Source organism: Erithacus rubecula, assembly GCF_903797595.1.
Source record: "Erithacus rubecula genome assembly, chromosome: 6".
Taxonomy (NCBI): Eukaryota; Metazoa; Chordata; class Aves; order Passeriformes; family Muscicapidae; genus Erithacus; species Erithacus rubecula.
The window spans coordinates 25,406,481-25,427,898 of record NC_136688.1 but is presented as its reverse complement, the minus strand read 5'-3'; the positions used below and the strand labels follow the sequence as shown (position 1 = coordinate 25,427,898).

The 21,418-nt window shown below is 39.6% G+C and overlaps 1 protein-coding gene across 1 annotated transcript; it reads left to right on the top strand.

The window, feature by feature from the left end:
• The first annotated feature begins 3,231 nt into the window (after positions 1 to 3,231).
• LOC306803214 (cytosolic phospholipase A2 epsilon-like) lies at positions 3,232 to 20,315 on the top strand. Its single transcript, XM_079308336.1, has 18 exons — positions 3,232 to 3,289; positions 4,075 to 4,206; positions 7,122 to 7,162; positions 7,580 to 7,622; positions 7,952 to 8,015; positions 9,241 to 9,407; positions 9,577 to 9,669; positions 9,991 to 10,028; positions 11,125 to 11,260; positions 12,639 to 12,775; positions 13,738 to 13,960; positions 14,592 to 14,706; positions 15,691 to 15,828; positions 16,305 to 16,412; positions 16,868 to 17,059; positions 17,573 to 17,739; positions 18,421 to 18,601; positions 19,710 to 20,315. Exons 1-18 carry the CDS (start codon positions 3,269 to 3,271, stop codon positions 19,946 to 19,948), a joined length of 2,235 nt encoding a protein of 744 aa, XP_079164462.1. The 5' UTR covers positions 3,232 to 3,268; the 3' UTR covers positions 19,949 to 20,315.
• The last annotated feature ends 1,103 nt before the right edge of the window (positions 20,316 to 21,418 follow it).

The window sequence follows — 21,418 nt, the reverse complement described above, 5'->3', positions numbered from 1 at the left end:
AAAAATCAGTGGTGGGGCAGAAGAATCTGTTTGCCTGTCTTGGTTGAGATTTATCAAAAGCAAATGTTTGGGGAATTTTGATCCTTTAATGCCAAGTGTGCCTACAGTAGGCAGATTTATTAGTAAAAGCAGCAGGTGGATGGTCTTGGTGAGTTGGATATATCCAATCATGAAGAGGAGAAATAAGAGAAATGCTGAGGTTTCCTGCCATCATGAATCTGAGTAGAAATTGAAACTTACTGACTGCTGGGTTTCATCACTGACCCCTCTTCTGGCTCTTTGTTCCCAGGATCAGTTCATCCGAGCAAACCCGCACAGGAAGGTTGGAAACAGGAGGAGGAATCATGAAAGGCCATGCAGTGCTGAAAATGAGGTACTGTACAGAAGGCAGCTTCTGGGTTGCAAGGAGAGAGCTGCAGGGCTTAAAGGATGGCTGTGTTACCTGCAGTCTTGTCAGCCTTTCTAGTCATTCCCCAAGCTTAACTGTTTTTGTGAGAGGGGGCATTTATTAACAGCTAGTTAAGGGAATATTTGCTTCTTCTGTGAGTGTGCTGCCTGGAGTGAAAAGCATTCCCTGTGACTTAGGGGTTGGGAAGATGATGAACTTGTGGTTTAAATGCTAGACAAGGAACTGGGAGAGCTGGATTTTAGTCTTAGTTTACTGTGGTATGATTATATGTTGATAGTCATACCTCATAACACCCAAAGCTTAGTCCTTAAATTGTTTTTACTTTATGGAGGCACATCAGCAAATAAAATGGCTTACTCCCATGTCTGACATTCTTCTGAACACTGATTTTTATGAAGATGAATTGGTTTTGGAAAATAGTGAATATGGTACACATTAGATGTGTTACAAATTATTCTCTTTTATGGCTAATGGTTGGTTGAAAAGATATTTAATAACTTGAAAAATGAAAATAGTATGACATGTTTTTCTGCTCCCAGGTTTTTTCAATCTGTTCCCTAGCTGTATTCAGTACAAAAGTATGAAGCTAACTCTTTCTTAGATCTGGAAGAGCAGTAAATTCACCCACTGTTAGCAGTATGGAATAATAATTGGGTTTGTGTCAGTATAGTTGCTTAGTATTTAAGTCATCTCATGAATAAGATTTCTCCAAACTCATGGATATGGATGGTACTAAAGCTGAGGATGAAAAATCAGTCCTCTGTATTTGGGATGAAATGTTGAGCTTTCAGCAAGTTCAGCACGTACTTCTTTCATTCTCCATCTCCAGAAACACTGCTGCCAAAAATTATGCTGAGGTTGAAGGGCTTCTTTCAGACCTTCTGGTGTTGTTCAAATGACACTTTCTGAGAGAAAAGTGTTGAACTGAGGATCTTTCCAGTTGGCCATAAATAAGATTTGGCTTGGTGACTTATTGCTTTCTAGATGTTTAGTTTCCTTCTGTCAGGACAGGGTGTATCAAAATAGAAGGTACACAAGGAGGTCCTAAGCAGACAGTTTCTAAGAAATCATGATTCTTTGGAGATTTAAGTGCTGCTTTTAATTTAATCAATGGAGCTATTGCTTCTGTATGTAGTATTTTACTCTCGATGTTCTTCAACACTGTCTTGTTTTTCTCTGTAACCAAGTTAGGGTTGTGTGTAGCTGCGATAGGGAGTGGAGGGAGAACAGAAAAAACAAAAAGTTGTGGAGACTTCAAACTATTCCCCTGTCGAACCCTATACTATGGGTTGTCAATATTGCTGTGTCTCAGGCTTCTCCTTGGTAGATCAATCAGGTCAGCCTAGGTTTGTCCTGATCAAACCAAGACATTCTGAATCACCTGTTTGTGCTTTTGTGCCTTTCTTTTTGTGTGTATGTGCATTTACATACTTTTCTTGCTTATTTGTGTTTAATTATGTAATCTATCACACTGCCAACCTTAATTTGTTTTCTAAACAATGTAAGAAAATGGCAAGCTGAGAGCTTTAGTGTTTCCTACTTCCTTCAGTTCTGGTTCTTAAAGAAATCCCCTGGCTTATATACATGTATCAGTTCTGCTTGCTGTGTTAATGAGGTTTCATTTTGATTAATGTGGACCCCAGCTATGTATGACAGCTCATGAATGGCAGTATGAAGGTTATATTTACTCAATGTCAAATCACAAGGAAGTATTCTCTGAAAAAGTTTCAAATAGTTAAAGTTAAATTCACTGCATTATAATGACAGAAAGACCTTTGTGGTGTTATAGGATAAGCTATGTTATTTATATCTGGGTTAATTGCTAATAATTATGGTATCTTTCTCATTGTTCTGCAGCCAGAAGTGCCTCAGTTGCGTTGGCTTTCTGTCAAAATCATCGGCATGAGAAATCTCCGCAAAGCCGATCTGTGTAAGTATCACTGATGGCATATTTATTGCTTAGCAAATAAAATACTGCCACCTGATTTTAATGCTTTTGTACACATGTTGCTTGGATTACAGTAATATTTCAGTGGGGTTGGCTGAAAAAGTTGTATTTATTAATTTTCATTTAAATTCAAAATTATTTAGAAAACACTTAAAACTAGAAAGGAAGTAGACTAGAAATTCTGTGTTGGAGAAGAAGCTGTCCTTTCCTTTATCAGCTTCTCTGTGGTATTTCCCTTTCTCCTAGCTCTTCAGTGCCCCTGGTTGCCTAGCTCTCCAGGTTTCCCAATTCCCTTTTGAAAGGAAAATCTTTGTGAAAGATACAGGAAAAATCCGTAATTGCTTTGGATGTTTCTGTGATTGTGTCTTCACTGTTCTGTCGGTGCAGATGACTTGTGCATTGCAAATTGATGAAAATACCATAAACTAAAATTTCCATTTAATTTTAAAAAGTGTCATTTCAAGAAGTGAAGTTGTATATGAGCTCTTTCAGAAACTGACAAATATTTGAAAATAGGAGTTCAAAAATCTCAAGAGACAGAGAACTTAGTTCTGTTGAAATAAAACACTTTGGCTCTTGTTGTCATATAGAATTGATGGTTTAAAGTTTACTTTGTTTGAAACTGATATAAATCTAAATAGAAAAGTTAAATAACTCTAAACTCCGAATATTTTCCTTTGGGTCTAATGAAATATCTAGGACTCCTCAGAGGTTAATCTTTTCTTTCCCTGGCTGGGCAAATCGAATAATAACCAAGTACTGCTGTACTAATTAAGCAACTTGTTGTTAACACAGGGAGCCAAACTGATTGCTATGTCAAGCTGTGGCTGCCAACAGCTTCATGTCGGGAAGCCCAGACAAGAACAGTGCACAACTGCAGAAACCCTGTCTGGAATGAAACTTTCCACTTCATGCTACAGAGTGAAGTAAAGGTGGGATCTGTGACAGTGAGCAGGTGCTTTCTGAAGGGGGAATCATCGCTTGCTGCGGGCAGAATATCTTCAAGGTTTGAGGCTCACACAGATCTTGAGCTCAGTTAACCTGACTGAAAGAAGTAGTCTAAGCTCAGAAGGCTGTGGGATATCTGTAATAATGTTGGATGCTTCTTTGTGTCCCAGAAGAGTTGTAAAAAGCTGTTAAAGTGTTTATGGAGTTAGCAGAAATAGGTGAACAGTCAGAGTAAAAGGGATACAAAGTCCAAACAGGATCAGTTTCTCACACTCTACTAGTGCTGTATCTTCTCATGCTTCTAAGGGTAACCTGAGCCCTGAGGAACTTCCAGGGGAATTGCTGTAATTCAAATCCTATTAACAGTTTGATAGTGTTCTTTAGCTTCCATTTTAAAGAGCTAAGAATTCCCCCTTTATTATTACTTTCTGATGAAATGCCAAAATGTCTCAAGGTTGCAGTTTTGGATCCCCAAACAATCTGAGGAGTAGAATGTCTAACCTCTACTCTGGTGCATGTTATCATCATATATGTCACTTATGTTTCCTCTTTTGGAGCTCTTTTTGGCTGCCAAGTCTCATGATTTACTTCTTCTAGGGTTAGTCCCTGGCTCTGTTGTCTGAGCCACATGGGCTGTGAGCTGAGTTCTGTGCTGTCACAGCAGTCTGTCTACATGGACAGGAGGGCTGAATGCTGGTTCTTGCTGGACCTTCCTTTTGGGCTCAGTAGTCCCAGAATGTCATTTACATCCTTCTCCGCCTCTCCTCAGAATGTCCTGGAGTTGACAGTCTGTGATGAAGATACTTTTACACCAGATGACCATCTTATGACTGTTCGCTTTGATGTGGCTAAAATCCAACCTGGAGAAAAAGTTCACCTGAATTTTGAGTTGAATCCAGAGGTGAGTGATTAGAGAAAATAACACTCTTGATTAGAATTTTGTCTCAAGTTGCTACCTCTATTGAGCATTAAATTGGTTCTCACACACAAAGACTTTGTTGAAAAGGATGTTACTAAAAAAAGTTGAATTCTTGGGTTTTAGGAGAAGGGTCATGAACATCTGCATTGTGACTGGAATAAGATGCAAAATACTTTTCATATTCCTAATTTTATATTTTAATTTCAAAAATAAATCTTGAAAAATCAGCGAGAAAGAGAGTCAAAAATGAAGATGATGGTTAAGGGGTCTCATCACTATTGGAGTGAGATTGACAGGAGCAGGGGTGGGAACAAACCTGTCCCCCTTTCCAGGCAGCTGTCCTTACCCTTTGGCCAGTAGCTCACTAGGGCTATCTCCTCTCAGCTTCACCAGGGATTTTGGCCAGTTCTTTCAGATAATGTGCTTGCTAAATGAAGCATTTAATTCTTGTGATAATCTTTTAGGGCCTTTTTCCTTCTCTACTAAACAACTGAGAAAAAAAACTCAGCAAGTTGGCTTATGCTTCTTTGTTACAGGGTTGCAAATTTATTTTAGAGGCTCTGAGCCAGCATAGAAGGGGCAGGCCTCAATGAATGACAATATAATCAGTATTTAATTTTTTCCTCTAAGTGAGTGTATGACCTAAGAGTTTTATTTGCTGCATGTCTCAAAAATATTGTGTTTGGTTGCATTAAAGAGGAGATAAAGACTATCTTATGAAATACTGAGTGGAGGAAGTTGCTGAGAGGCGAGGTGGAGAAATCACACCCATGTTCAAAGAGAGCAGAATATGTGCTCAGATTACTTTCTGCACAATGTGACACCTTTTCTGTTGGGAGGGTGTAGTGACCACTTCAGGGCTTTCTCATACTTCTGCCAAGGGCTTCAGTTTACAGTTCCCAGGAATTGGTGTGCTCCCTTTATTTCCAAACCACTGTGTCAGTCAGGCTCTTTGGAAAACACTCCTGACTGTTTTTTATATTTGTATTGCTTTGGAGAGTGTTTATTAACTTTTAGAAGACGAATCCTTACTGAGGAGTGCTTACTAAACCTGTTCCATCTGGCTACAGCCTTTCTCAGAAAAAGCCTCATGTGGCTGAGATGATTCAAGCCCTGAGTTTGCTCTGAGGCATGTGCAGAGCTGTCTTGGCCCATTAGCAAGGTGGAAGTGGTGGAGGTCAGGCCAGGTGAGCTGTCTCAGGAACATCCTGGTCAAGCTGCCCTTCGGTTTGTGATGATTCCAGCACCTGTGAGGCATCACAGGTTATGAGCTGTACATGGATTTTTGGAAGACTTTAGATTGTTCTATTTTTTTGAAAGTGACTTAGTAATGTGATAGGCTGGGCAATCTTAATAATAGGCTGTAGTGGCACCTCTGCCTGTAATAATTTCTTTCATTTACCAAGGTATCTCAGCAGGAAGGCTGAGGAGGTCAGATGGGAAATGTCAGAGCAGCAGGGTTGCTTTGCTGTGCCTCTTGCTCTCTGTGACCCAACAAGTATTGCCACTGCTATGCTCTGGGCTTTTCACCCACAAATATGTGAGTGGGACTTAACAGAAACATAACTTGTGTGAGTGTAAAACAGCATAAGAATGGGAACATAAGGCAAGCACAGTTTGGCAGATGCTATTAGCCAGATTATTCTAAACCTTGTTTCTGCTGTTCTTTGGACAAATTTGCAACAGACCATCAGTTAGTATGGACAATACATTCTGTACACAATTAGATATTTGATATGGTCTGTCTTGCATCTGTGTAAGGTGACTACTTTCTAAAAATCTGTGCCCCAGCCTTCTATTACAAACTTGCAACCACTGTAATTCTCATGAAATAAAGACTTTGGGAGAAATAAGCAAGCACAGCTTCCTGCTTCTGCATTCTGCATTCATGCCACAGATGCAGCTATCAGAGAAGCCATCAGAGATGTCTCATTTGCCAATGTGAACTAGTAAATACAAAATTGCTCTTCACTTTTACTGTAAAGATGATTTTCCCATGGCAGCTGCATTGTCAGATTTGGCATGTTTTTCATAGTCAATTCACAATGTTAAAGTATGATGTCCAGCTGGACAGAAGTGATATTTGTCAGTAAATATGAATTAAATATGAATTAAAAAGTGTTACCATCACTTGTTAGAAAGAGATTTATATCACCCTTAAGTGGTATTTACCTCCCTGTAGGTGATCCAGAAGATCTCTCTGATATACTTTTTTTTTGGTGTGGTATTTCCTGGATTGTCTGTACCCCACAGAGCAGCAAGTGACTGAATTAATACAGTCATTTGGTCTTTTTTGTACTGTTGGTGTGCTACTCTGTTGCTGTTTCATTCTTATACTTTTCCTGTCTCCTTTCCTCTTGATTTGTCTCTCCTGAACTCTCTCTAATTCTTCTTTACAACTTTCTTCTTCCCTTCACCCTGGCAGTTTTAATTTTCCAGGTTGATCCCTTCTTCCATCCTTTTTTAATGTTTAATGATTTTACTCTGCAAATTCTCTTATTTTAACCATGGTATGCTCCCTATTTATTCACTGTACTAGGTCTATTCATTCTGAAGTATGTTCTACTATATCATTCACTTGCTATTCTTCCTTCCTCAGCATTGATTGACCCCATGGTCTTATCCTACTAATAAATTAATAAAGGATCCTTGCTCCTTGTTCTATAATACTTAATCTTTTCTTTCTCTTGATGGGATAGCTGGTTTGTAAACAATAGAGCAGTGGAGAGATGAAATCAATATGTGGGCACAGAAAACTGCATCCATTCATATTATGATGTAGAGGGTGTGGGAATAGAGAGGGAGAGAATTATAAATAAATTGTCAGAGTTGTATCAGAGGAAAGTAATTGTTCATACATGAATCAAAAAAAAAAAAAAGTCCTGTCCTATTTTCAGAGTCAAGAAGAACTAGAAGTGGAATTTCTGCTGGAAAACATGTAAGTAAAACCTAAATGTTGTAGAGTTTGTCATCAGAAAATTGCATTGTAGAGAGAGTAGTAATGCAGCATTGGGGAAGTGGTTCCATGTACCTGTGCTCAGAGACCCCATCTCAGCATCTTCCCCATTGCTGCTTTTCTCTCCTGAATTTGAATGACAGTCTCACATACAATTTATAGCTGAGAATGGGTGTTTATTTTGTGATTCAGCCTAAGGACAGATGATGCTCATCAGGAGACATAAGAAAGAAGGAGCATCCTTGGGAGGATTTGGGATGTGATTTGACAGAGGGGAAAGACAGAAATGCTGATGGTACTTGCCAGCTAGAAAAACTAAGCTCAGAGAACTGTTTGTTTTTGAAATTTTATTGCTTAAATACCCACTTTTAAATAAACCTTTTTGGTTTTGCTTTTCAGACCAGGTGTATCTGAGAAGATCATTACTAATGGCGTACTAGTGGTAATTTTTTTTTTTTTTTTTTTTTGGTATGCCAGTCTTATGGCAGGGCAGAACTGAAGGATGTGGTTGGAAGATACAGAGAAAAAAAATCCTGTGTTAGCTGTTGGGGACTGAGTGGTATTTAAATGTAATGACAGATCCCCAGTTATTTTGGCTTCCTTAACCGCAGTACTGCTTGCAAGACTTATACAAGATACTCAGTTTCTACAAATTCTTCACATACACAGGCCATCCTGGCCAAGCATTGTGTTTCTACAGGACCCCTAGAATCTCAGTGAGAATCCTGAACTGTTTCTGTAACCAATGGTTTTATTGATTCTCTCTTCCAGTCTCGTGAAGTTTCCTGTTTGGAAGTACATGTGAATGAAACAAAAATGAAGAGTTCTTACAAAAGTGAGTTTGTTGATTTAAATTGTTTATTACTGCTTGTTCTATGGGAAACACAGCTGAATATAGATAAATATTTGGTCTGTTTTAGTGTCTGTTTACATCAGGGCTTCTTGGGGATTGAAGTGTTTCCTGAATTACCTACTTCTAATAGTGAGAATCCTCAGCATGACTGTGTAGCTTAAGGGAAACTGGAGGTGATTGGAAGACCTGGAAACATCACTGTGGTGTGATGGAACTGAAATATCTTTACCTCTGTTTTGTGGTGAAAACAGAAAGTAAAAGAAGGGAGAAAACTCTCAGGAGGGGAAAGACTTCAGTAAAAGCTCAGGAGATGTGAATGCTGCTAGAAGCATCCACAAGTGTAGCACACACCCTGTCACTTGGCAGGGAGTCACAAATGGTTTAGCTGACTTAAAGAATCACTGGCAAAGTATCAGCAAATGTAGGTTTAATATAAATTTGTAAAAGTGTGACAAAGTTTGATGGCAAGGTTCACTCTATTACTATATGCATGGAACGTGCAAAGAAAAATCAGATTAGAATCAATCTAGAATTATTTATGTGGAGACCAGGGATGCAAATGGAAAAAGAGGGAAAAGGAAAGGGTGCCAGGAGTGAAGATCCTCACACTAAGTTGAGAGTTTCAGAGTGGGCCCTTTTGCCAAATTTAGCCTCAGACTTGATCATTTGTATTAAAGGATTCAGCAACACTTAATCATCCTGTAATTTATAATTTACAAAGCAGTTCAATGGGATTTACAATAAGCAGAAAAATAAGTAACTTAATTATGAATTTAGGATAGTAACACTCGTATTACACTTGCTGTGGGGTATTCAAATCAATTCACACATTGCTTTACCACAAAGGATTATATATAAAGGTGCCTGCTAAAATTTCCCCTCAGGGTCAGTGAAATTCTCACAACAGATGCCTTTGCATTTCTCAGTGGATGAAGGGTTGGGCCCCCAAGGAGTCAGAGGGGTCAGCCCTGTCTCTGCCATCAGCTTTTGGGATCAGTTCTCTGACTATTGCAAACTTGAGAGCTGGTCAGTTCTGAGCAGTGAGGTGCTGCACAATGGTCACAGGGGAAGGAAAACATTGTGATCCAAATGGACCTTAGTTAAGCTTGCAGCAAGAAGGCTGAAATTTTCCCTGGGGCACTTTTATTTGCCAATTTCAGGACTAGGTGCAGTTAATGTCTCCCTGTGGTTTGCTTCTTGCTCTTAGGGAGAGATTTCACCTTCACAATGAAAGGATCCTATGAAGAAACCCAGGATATTTCCATAGGTCCTCACTCCAGACCTGGAAGCAGTGAAACCACCAGGTTCCACTACATCAAGCACAGTCAACCCAGGCTGCTCATGACTCTGCCAAAGGAGCACTTTTTCTGTTGTGTATGTTTTGCTTATGAGTGGTGACACCTAAGGTGATAACCTAACCTAAATTTAGGCATAACCTAAATTTTGAGAGAAGAACCATGAATTAACCCTTATCTGGTATTTCTGTGTCTAGGATTTATAAATAATACTCTCCTTATAACATTTTTCCCCCTCTTTAAATCAGCCTGGCTCAGGAAGGAGGGAAATGGATGTAAGTAGTCCTCTGGCTGTGCCTCTCCATTCTCTGGACTTGGAAAAGAAAGTGACAGTGATGAGAGTGAGTATCCTTTGACAGTATTGGGAGTCCTTTCAACAAGGTAAACTCTGCATATGTGATATCTGATCACATAATAATTTTGTTACTAAAATTGCATTGAGTTACTTGTTGCTTAGATCTGCATATACTTAGAAATATAACTACGATTTGAGAAGATAATAGGATATTCAGAATTTCTGGCTGTTTTAAAAGCAGCCTGAGAAGAGACCAACAATTTTTCATTAGGCTATATATGTGAATAATTGCTAATACTGTAAAACCTGCTTTTACAAAATTTCAATTCAATTTAAAATTTATGGTGCTTTCGTTCTTGATTTTCAGGGGGAATCTTATGAGGTGTCTGTGAATGAGGAAAATAGGTAAATCTTTTATTGCTTTTGAATGATTTCTTAGACTATCTCCTCTCCTGTCATAGTATCATCATTGGATGAAAAGAAGCCACATCCTAAAGTAGCTAATTTCAAAACAGAATAAAGATGACTGAAATATGGGGAATGGTTGATAAAATGCTTTAAAGCTTTTAAATTGGTTGGCAAGAATTTAGAATAGGATAGGTGGTAGCTAGTTATGGGGGTGTAAACCATCACAATGTTTTTTCTAATGTTGATGCTTTGTAATTTTGATACATAAACATCCTTCTGTCTTGTAACCTTTATCTGTTATATGTTCATATTTATATGTACCAGATTTCTAACATGTCTAACATCTTTATGCATTTACAAGACCTCTACAGGTCGTTTTCAATGAAACACATGGACAGTAGTTTATTGATTGACTGGCTTGTTGAGATTTTCTAAAGGGCAACATTACCCCCTGTTGATGAGTTAGCTCCATTGCAAGCCTTAGTTACAGGTGAATAAAAAATCAGAGGGTTTTATTGAATAATATTCAGAGAACAGACTGAGAAGTTTTGTGGGTTTTTTTCCCTGAAAAAACCTCTGAAACTGGAACCCTGTGAAAATATAAGTTATAGAATGAATCATGTACATTATATTTATGATAATGTACAGAAGAGATAAATTTAAGAGACATCTTCTGACTCAAATAGTTAGAGCACAAATTCTTTGTAGAGATAAGCCTAACTCAGGGTTCTTTTAACTGAAGTGTGCTAAGTTTAGATAACTACTTAGGGCCCCCTTTGTGCTTCAGGAAACACATGCATAACAAGAGAATGTGAAGAGGTATCCAAATACCAAAGTTCAATGTGAAACAACTTGATTTTATTTATTTAACTTCCTTATGATTGTGTGAAATTGTTCAGGACACAAATCTGATCTAAAGTCTCCACAGGAAAGCACAAATAGGATATCCATACACCTGCTTTCATTTGTGTAGGGGGACTTTCATATACATGGAAGTATAATTTCTCTAAGCTGGTTTATTGTTATTGGTTTTGCTGAATGTCTCCAGCTGAAGTGGCTCCAGGCAATGCCTTGTGCTGTTCCTATGTTCCAGTTGCAAGAATTTAGATTTGCGGTTGGGGTTTGATCTGTGCCCAGAGGAGCAGGATTTCATCTCCAAAAGGAAGAAGGTGGTTGCTGCTGCTCTGAAAAATCTTCTTCATCTAGATGAAGACCTGCAGGAGGATGAGGTATGTGGGACAGAATCTTGGGAACTTGAAGTGATATGACCCACTTGGAGAGAAATGGATGTGATGTACTTGCATGACTACCCATACAGCTCTTCCACACATTCCAGACTTAATAGTACAGGCCAGATTGTCACTTGCACCTGAGACCATATCCAAGTTTCTGGCACAGAGGATGAAAGAGGAGCTGTCAGGAGGTCAGTTATAGCTCCTTTATTCTCTGCCAACCTCTGTCCTCACTTGGGCTATATTGCGTGTATGACCAAGCCTGGTGAAATTTGATTGCTTAGACTGAGACCATTTCTCCTCTTTGGCACCCTTCTCTGCTGCCACAAGGTTCACAAGGGAGGCTGCAACTCTCCCATATAACACTTGTACAGTCACATCTGTGTTGTGTGTTTTTTGGTGTTACCTCTTGCTTGCTCCTCTCTTGGGGCTCCCTGAACTCAGAGGTAGCTGCTCTGTTACTGGAGGACAATAACCTGTTATGGGGCTGTGGAGCTTGGAGCAAGAGTCTGGGGAAATGTGCCTGTGGGGTATTTCCTCTATGGGCTATTTCCTCCACTACTCTGTTCAGGTCCCAGCACACCCAGCCCTTGACCATGTGTGCAGGACAGCATTTTTCAACCAAGTTAAAGTGCTCATGAACTTAAGTAACAGGTAGAGTAGGATTTGTGATCATTAAATGAGAATAAAAGGGGTTTTGAGCCAGATTGATAAAAAACACCCACCCTAAACCCACAGGTAGATGGTAAAATACAGTGAAGACAAAATTAAAGGTAATGGCATAATATGTTCCTAAAACTGAATATCTGTTGCATCAGTTTTTGCTATACAGAAAAGGGAGGATGGATAACAGGATTGATGCATCCCTGAAGAAAGTAAAACCAAATTGCATATAGCACTGATATCAGGGAAGGTAGAGGTGAAAGGAAAGAGGGTGTTAAAATAAATCTATAAAGCTGGGCACTATCTGCCTGGAGAATAGCAGATGTTTCATATACATGTAGGGGAGAAGAAAATTATGCAGGCAGGTTTTGTGTTGCTCTTAGTTGTACTCAGAGCTCTTTTTTGAAGGTAAGAGTTGAGGGAAAATTAAATACATTGAGAAAATCTGAAAACATTTTTTCCCATACAAGAATTGTACTTACAGTTCCTGACTTTCAAAACAATCACTGATCAGGAGAACTCTTTCAGCATCCACTGAATTATACAAAAGTTTACACAACTCAAACACACACCTAGGCACTGCCCTGAAGAAAGTGAATTAATCAAAACCTACCTGAAGCAGGTGTTGCTGTTACTTTTTTGTGCATGGCCATCATTCCTGTACTTCATCTGGTGATGAGTGACTCTGTGCCTTTCTTTGTGTGCCGGGCAGGTGCCAGTGGTGGCAGTGGTGACTGCAGCAGGGGGAGTGAGGTCGATGACAGCATTGTTTGGCAGCCTTCTGGCTCTCCAGCAGCTGGGGGTTTTGGACTGTCTCTCATACATCAGTGGTTTATCTGCCACAACGTGGTAAGGAGAGCTGGGCTTGTACTTGCTGTTTGTGTTAGCAAAGTGATAACCTGGTGAACAATTTTGCCTTACAGGTGAATTTACTCAGCTTGATGCTGACACTTCTCTTCCTTTTGGCACTTGTTTCATGGGACACCTCAGTGCTGTCCTCCTAGAAGAAACAAATCTAGTGAGAATTACAGTATTTCTGTAACTGCAGTGTCTACAGAAACAAAAAGAAAAGAGCACAAGCTGGGAGGGTTTGTAACTTATCTTGTTGCATGCAGCACTTCAAAAGTTCTTTTGCAATATTTGTCTGGCTCAAGTCTTACACATCTCCAAAAACCAGATTTTAAAAGAGCAGCCCTGAGAAACAGAGTGTCATTCATGCACTCAGTAGTGACTGCCTTGCACAAACTAGGAGAGGTAGAGAGATTTAAAACATTTTGCCTCTGAAGGGCTGCTCTAAAAGTATGTGACATAGAATTAGAATAAGTGGGGTGGGGATAGGAGGGCATGACTGGAATCTGCTTGAATTCTGGGGACTGGCAGCTCAAGCTTGCCCTTATGTGTTCCAGGAGTCTGAGGTGACCCCCCTGTTGCACACCCAAGCAGGGGCTCTCACACTTGCCAGGGCAGTAGTCACTACTAAACTCCAGCTTAACATTTCACACAGGCTCTGACCCACCTAGGGAACTGGCCTCAGAAGCTGTGGCAAAATCTTCATTTAAGTTATCAGTGTTGCTTTATTACTCTTTTGATTCTGAAAAACAAACGAGCCAGGATGATTTTGAATGCATTTGCACAGCAAAAAAAGAGAAATCATTATACAGTGTAAATTCCACCTCAGCTTTGAAATGCTTTTTCAAGTAAAAGTTGGAGGGCAAAAGCCTCATGTAGCCTGAAAGAAAACATTTGTGTGTTACAAGACAAATGAATTGTCCTGTGCCCTGTGATGAACCACAGTACCTTTCTTTATCCAGGACCATGTCAAAGTTATATGAAGATGCAAATTGGTCACAAAAAGATCTCAGTGGGCTAATTGATGGTATCAGGAAACACGTGATCAAGAGCAAGCTGCACTGTTTCTCTTTGGATCATATGAAATACTATGAAAATAAGCTTTGTGAGAGAAAGCAAGAGGGACACAAGGTGTCTTTTACAGATTTATGGGGACTTTTCATTGATTGTATGCTACATCATCAGGTATTTTATATTCTTTCTCTCCCTCTCCTATTTCAGAGGATTTCTAACTTAGCATGCTGTCTAAGGTTATGGATTCAGTTAAAGGCTCTCAAAACACCTGAAGAACTTACTCTGTTACTTTTATTCTAAAAAGTCAAAAAGTAACCCTACAATGTGAGCATCTAGAGGAGATGTCTGAGCATGTAAAAATTCAAGATGTTAAGGAAACTGATTTTCCATCTTTAATTTTGGATCAGGTGATCATTTTAGTAACACACAGAGGAGAGAAGACTCTGACAGATAGGTTCAGGCATAGCAGTGTATACCTATAAGCTGTATTGAAGGAAATGGTACCAGGTTGAGTAAATATCTTTGTTTTCTTAAAGCAAATCAGATCCCAGTGACTGCAGAGACATATTTCTTGCATTTTTTCCCTGTCCCCCTTACCAAAGCCCCCATTAGCACAATGCCTTGGTGAAAGCTCGTGGCAGATAAGACATGAATGCACTTGTGTGGCCAAATAGCTAAAGCACACATAACAAAAGCTGCTGAGGTTTAGCAGATACTTCATTGACAGTTCGTGTTTAGATATTGTTATAAGTCCATGCATCATGGTCACCTTTTTACAGTCACTTTTGCTCTTTGTAAACAGGAAAGTACTCACAAACTCTCGGATCAGCAACTAGCAGTAAATCAGGGGCAGAATCCACTCCCCATATACCTGTCCCTCAATGTCAAGGATGACTTCAGCACTTTGGATTTTAAAGGTATAGATTATTGTACACCCTCCTATACTCTGAAGAGTCTCCTTTTAAGGTTGTTTGAATGCCAAAACTTTTTACTGTAAGTCAAAGCCAATAAATCTTTAACATATTTTTTCCCCCTGTTTTCATATTAGGTTTCTGGCTGGGATGAAAACATGCATCCTAATACTATGGAAGGGAGATGTCTGTGCTGTAGACACTCCTTGGTGGGGAGATGGAGATGCTTTTTGCTGGTGGCCTTGAGAGCCACTGCTGCTGCTCTTTTGTCTCTTGTCCCCACCTACCCCCACAGCCCCTTTTAGCTGCTGGATCTTCTGCTGAGGCAGCATGAGTCCAAGAGAGTTGTGGAGAGGAGGGCAAGGAAGGGAGGAGAAAGGAGAAGGTGGAGAGGGCTGAGAGCAGGAGTTGGCTTCCAGCAGCTAGAGAAGGATCTGAGCAGGGGCAGTGCTCTGTGCCCTGAGTAGTGATCCTGATCCCTATTCCCATAGTGTTTCCAGCACAAACGAAGCAGGAGGTCCTGAAACTGAGCATGGTCATCTGCTCCTAGTCACAGGTGCAGTCCCACTGCACCCAGCCAAGGTTTCTGTGTGGGGAAGGGGGTTTGGTCAGAGCTTTTTATCCTCAAGGCAGCAATTTCAAGAGTCTGAAGAATGAATGGTAGCTGGTGTCATTGCTGACTCAGAGGAACTCAAAATGCCACCTTGTGTTCAGGGTCTTTGCAGTCAGTGGACTTTCAGCTCAGGTCTTGCTTTTAGTGCAGAAAAGGACCTGAATCCCAAGATGAATGGATTTTGGCAGACAAGATGACTTTAGGTTCTTGCATTCATGTATGCTGAAGGGCACCTTTGTTCCAAAACATGGTGGTTTGGACTGTCTGTCACCACCATGGTGAAGCTGTATTGCTTCTTCCAGCTTCTGATTATCTAAGCTGAGTTTTCCATGTGTTCATGTGGCTGCAATAAATCCAGTTTGATGGCTTATTTGCAGAGTGGGTGGAGTTCACACCTTATGAGGTGGGTCTCCTGAAGTATGGGGCCTTTGTTCGTTCAGAGGATTTTGGTAGTGAGTTCTTCATGGGTCGCCGCATGAAGAAGATCCCAGAATCCCACATCTGCTTCTTGGAAGGTAATTTACTGTCTCAAGAAAACATCACCTTAAGAGCTGGCTACACAGAGGTGGTCTGCAAATTGCAATATTAGTACACCAGAGAATGTATCTGATGCAATTTCAATCTCAAATAAACCAACCAAAAGTGACAAAAGAGGAAACTAATTTTTGAGACAAATGTGACTAATTTGCTGAATGACTTGCTGAGTGACCAAAACAGAACACATGCATGCACATACATAATTTGAAGTGTTTAAAGTCACAGCCTGACTTTTATTGACAGCCAGGTTTTGAAAATGGCCTGGTCATAATCCAGGCATTGTGTGGAATGGTTTGGCATTTGATGTTTATGGGAAATTTCATAATATTTCAAAACTAAACCAGAAACTGGATCCAAGTATGTTGCCATATCTGTGCTCTAAATATTCAAACTAATACTAAATATGACACCTTTTTTTTTTTTTTTTTTTTTTTTTTTTTTTTTTACTTTCAAGGCACTTGGAGCAATATATTTTCCCAGAGTTTTATGGATGCTGTCTACCTCTCGGGTCATTCAGAACACTTCTGGCACAGATGGACTCGAGACACTGAGCATGACATTGGTTAGTCCTTTAGATCACTCTTCTCTTGCATCTGTGTTTTCTTCACACCCTTCTGAAATGTGAAACCTGACATTTGGTAAAGGGTTTGTTTTTGTGTCCTATTTCTGGCTTAGGGAACACCAAGCCCTTGAGAATGAAGGAAAAGCAGGAGACCAACAGCTGTGCTGTAAAACAGGAAAAAACATCGTGCTGCTCATTGTGCTGCTCACTGTGCAACATCCCTGGGGAGTTTTGTTAGTCACGAGAGGGTTACCAGAGCCCTTTGGGGAGGGAGAGGCCAGACAGGGAAGAGCAAGGTGATGGTGTGACACCAAAACCCACTGCCCAGAGCACTCTGCATGTGCATGCAGTCACAGATGGGGCTGGCAGTCATGGTGGTTTGGTTGTTATTATTATTAGAAGAGAAAGACCCTGACCAAATGCAGACATATACCCTCTTCTTGTTCTTCCTACAGAGGACCATCCTGCTCTGCCCAAGAAGCCTCATGAGCAGACAACCTGCTTATCCATTCCCAAGGGTTTCCTTTCCAAAACTCTTCGAGAAATGATGACCGGGCGGCCAGTGGTTTCAACTTACCATAATTTCCTCAAGGGCTTGCAGCTACATAACAAATATTTGGAGAATGAGAGCTTTTGCATGTGGAAAGGTAATTGGAAATTGTTTTAGTTATATCTTTGAAGGAGATTTGAGTGCTGATACTTGCTGAGGACAAATATTTGGTGAGTTTTAACATAAAGGCAAATTTTGATTAATATTATTTGATTAACATGTTTGTGGAATGGGTTTTGACAAGATTATTCACTCCTGGTCTCATTGTTGTCTTGAAGAAAGCACAGCAGGTTTGCTTGTATTCTCAAAAGCCATCAAAGAGTGATTTGAAGCTTCCGTGGAAGTTAAAAAGCCACAAATTTACACCTGTTGAAAAAGAAGAGTAATCCATCACTTTGGATGAAGTTGAGCCTCAGAACTGCTCCCCCTTACTGATCTCAGAGTTGAGCTCTAGACACCAAAATTGTGCCAAAGACAAATACTTAACTGTGGAATTTGTGTCAAAGATGAATATACATCAACTGTCTTTTCTTCCTCTTCTTTTATGCTAATTTGGAAAACAGGGGACTTGACTCTGCGGTAATTAATAATACAAATTTTTGCCTTTCAGACACAGTGCTGGATTCTTCTCCCAACCAGCTGAATGAAATGAGTGACTACCTGAAGCTGATAGATACAGCTTTCTTCATCAACACCAGCTGCCCACCCATTCTGAGGCGAGAGAGAAAAGTGGATGTCATTCTCCATTTAAATTACAGTGGAGGATCACAGACTCTGGTGATGTTTTGAAGCAGTCATTCTTTATCTGTATGACTCCAGCAGCTGAATTACCCTCACAGCTTTCTCTCTCTCTCTCTCTTTTTTTTTTCCCTCCAGAAAATGGTCTGGTTTTATTGATTTAAATGATCATATCAATGGTACTATTCACAGCTGTGATCATAATGTTTCTGCCTTTATCAGGGCTGTTTGCAGTGTCTTTCTGGGACAGGCATATGAACAGAAGGTGTCCTATGTATCTGTCACCCTGGTAACAAGTTCCTCAATAGCTTATATGATTGAAATTAATGTAGTTTACTTGTAAGAGGACATGAAGACATAGACAGATGCACTGAATGCAAATATTTAAGAATCTGTGATCTGAGAAGCCACATGTAATCAAAGTTTCCTCATCCATATCCTCTACTGTGCTCATTAAATCACAAAAATCACCTGAATGTCATATCAAATTCAGTAAATAGTAACACTGCTTAAAAATATATAGTGTTAGCAAATCAACCAAATTTCTGTTACCCAGTATATATTAAAATTAAGATGATATGTTTGTTCTAGTGCATAGTTAGCATTATTTATAAACATGAGAACCAATCTCAGATTGTCTACTGCAACAAAATATTATGGGGTTTGGTGGTCTTACTTCAAGCTCTCTTTATGTTGCATCTCTCCTCTCTGTTGAGCCAGCCACTGGACCTATTCTCAGAGTATTGTTTGGAGCATGGGATCCCATTCCCCAGCACAGAGCTCAGCCAGGAAGACAGGGAGCACCTGAAGGAGTGCTACGTGTTTGAGGACAGCTTAGAGGCACCAATCTTGGCCTATTTTCCACTGGTGTGTGATACCTTCCAGAAATACAAGGCACCGAGTAAGTTGACAGCAGTAATCATCTTTTGAGATTTTTCTCATCCAGTTGATCCATTGAATTTGTTCCTCTTCCAAAACAAGACACTGCCAAGCTTCTGAGTTGGCCGAAGTTACTGTGTTCTCAATTCAAGTGTGATGCTTGTAGTATTGCCAGCTAATCAGGGATTGGAATGAAGAGGTTTAAAAATAAAAGCAAGAGTAGCTTTACCTTGAGGGAAACCCCCTCTGGCACTTGAAACAGGTCATGTAACTTGATAATAAGGAAGAGGACACAGCTACTAAGTTATATCCCCTGGTAGCTTATGCTGTCACCTAATAGTTTTGTGAAGAGATGCAATGTTTGCTTGGTTAACAAAGCTAGATTCTCCAATTACTTTTTTCACATTAAAAAACTGAGAATAGAAAGTGCTGAAAATATGTAATGAAGCAAAGGTTTTGCTTTGATACCTGTAATTTTTTAAAGTTGCCAGATTATTTCTTTTCGTTCAGCAATAGAGGAAATGTTTTCACTAGAAAAGAAAGACTACATGGCAAATTCAGTTTCAGTTTACAAACACTTTTACATGCATCAACTCCAATTTTTTTATTCCTAATTTTCTATGATCTAGGAAATTTTCCTCAGAAAATGAACAAAAATCCATGTACCAGTTTATTGAAGAAGATCTCATGCCATTCATTACTTTATTTGTTCTGCTGCATGTGCTTAAAACTTCAGCCACTTGAGAGGGAGGATTCCCAGTCCAGGAGCCCTCTGGTGTAATTTTCTATCAGCTTGTAGATAAAGCACTATCATCTCAGAACTCCACTGAAATGCTAAACATACAACATTCCAAATCTTAAAAGAATTAAATATTCTGATGCAAAACCTTAACTTAGAGAAGAAAGAATTTTGCATGGTGAAGTTTTTCTTCTGGTCATGTCTGGACTGTAGCCAAGCAGTGAACTGTTGGATTTTATTAGTGCAACTGACAGCATTACCATACAGCAATTAAATCTTGAGCTATTTTCAGGAGATACTTCATCTTCTTGTGTCTGTTAGTTTGTATTTTGCATTGCCTGGTAGCAGTTTCCCACCTCAGAAACTTTGCTGTGCCTTGTTCTGATTTCAGATGTGGAGCGCAGTCCCGCAGAGATGGAGCAGGGAAGAGTGGATGTGTCCAACTGTGCTGCTCCCTATGGCACTGGCCTGCTTACCTACACTGAGGAGAATTTCAACAAGCTGCTTAACCTGTGCAGCTACAACATCCTGAATAATAAACACTTAATTCTCCAGGCTTTGCGAACTGCAGTGGAACGAAAGAAGCAACTTAAAAACTCTTCATCACCTAATTCAAGTAAACACTCTTAAAGAGCATTTTGAAAAAATTCTCCAGAAGGAGATACACCAATGTTTTAGCACTGGACTAATAAATATTCATCTGTTGCAAGCTCACAGATGTTTGTGATGGTAACAATTTGTGATACCAATTTCTTTGACTTCTGCTACAGTGAGATAATCAGCATGTAGCTGCTGCTGTGGTTTTATTCCCACTGTCATGTGAGTAACAGACTGGGCAGTGTTAATGAGTCACATATTTGTCTTTAAAAAGTGGTTTCTTAAGAAAGTATATTTAACTGGTCATTCTTTGATCTTATTTTCTTATTGTATGCAAAAATATACATGCAGAGTAATAGCTACTGTTCAAATACTAAGTAGCCATGCATAATCTTATTAAAAACAAGCATTTTATAGTTGAAGTCATTGATGTATGGGGGTTTTATTAAGTTCTGTGGACTCAGCTCAGCTAGTGAGTTGTTCTGGGAAAAAGTTACTCTTGCTTTTAATTTGAGAAATCAAATTTTGAGTGAACAATGAGCTTTGTTAATAATCTTTAAGGAAAGATGAAAGAAAAGCTGTGACTTCAACTGTGGAAGATGAAAAATGGAAGGAAACTCTGCTTTCAAGAGTGTGGATGACTGGAACAATAACTCAGGAGATAACACTGTATGTTGTTACCTCTAAGACTGTCGTTTTGTGTGCATCATTTCATTTAACAGGAGATAACACCAGCAGAGTCTCTCAAGATTTACTGCAATATGAATCAAACCAGTAAGTCCCCCTTCATAAAAGAAATCTGTTAGCAGTAACCTTTGCATCTCCTTTTCACGGATCTAAAGTGGTCAAGTCCAGCAGCTTTCCTTTTCCTCAGTTACTGATAGACCTTTCTGTTTCACTAGCCCTCTTATGGAGAAAGACAGTTTTTCACCTTCTTTCCTTGCCCTTGGTTAGCATAATTTGATGTTATGTGTCACCAGTAAGACTGCAATAATTTTCTGTGAATAAAGAAGAAAAGGAAGATGTCATTTTGATAGCTCAGTTATGCTCATGAGTTTATTTTTACACGATAATGAAATGGGGGTTTAAAAATGCGATTGTTTTCTTCTGCAAAATATCTCAAGTATTTTAAAAAAATTTGAGTTTCATTACTAGAGCTCCAGGAAGAATGAATATAAGCAGTTCGGTGTGTGCCTGGTGTATTCCACCCACTGGTTTTTGGTGGTTGCAACACTTGGTGCTGGGCTTTCAGCTTTACTCACCCAAGGTGTGGTGATGATGTGTGCTTTTGGCAGCTCATCTGGAAAATTAGGATGGCATAGAATGAGCTGAGGAAAGGGAGTCTGTTTTCAGAAATCTTGATCTATTTAGCAAGCCACTGAAAAATCTTAAGTTGCCTAAAGGGTCTAGCTTAGCAGCTCAGTGTTTTGACTTAAGTCAGAGAGATGCTGGTGTTTGTGTTGGGATCTGGCTCCAAACATCTAACACTGCATGAAACTAATG

Coding starts and splice junctions, on each gene's coding strand:
- LOC306803214 (XM_079308336.1), top strand. CDS start 3,269: ATGCTACAGAGTGAAGTAAAG. Junction 4,207..7,121: donor ATTTTGAGTTGAATCCAGAG/GTGAGTGATTAG, acceptor TCCTATTTTCAG/AGTCAAGAAGAACTAGAAGT. Junction 12,776..13,737: donor GGTTTATCTGCCACAACGTG/GTAAGGAGAGCT, acceptor TTCTTTATCCAG/GACCATGTCAAAGTTATATG.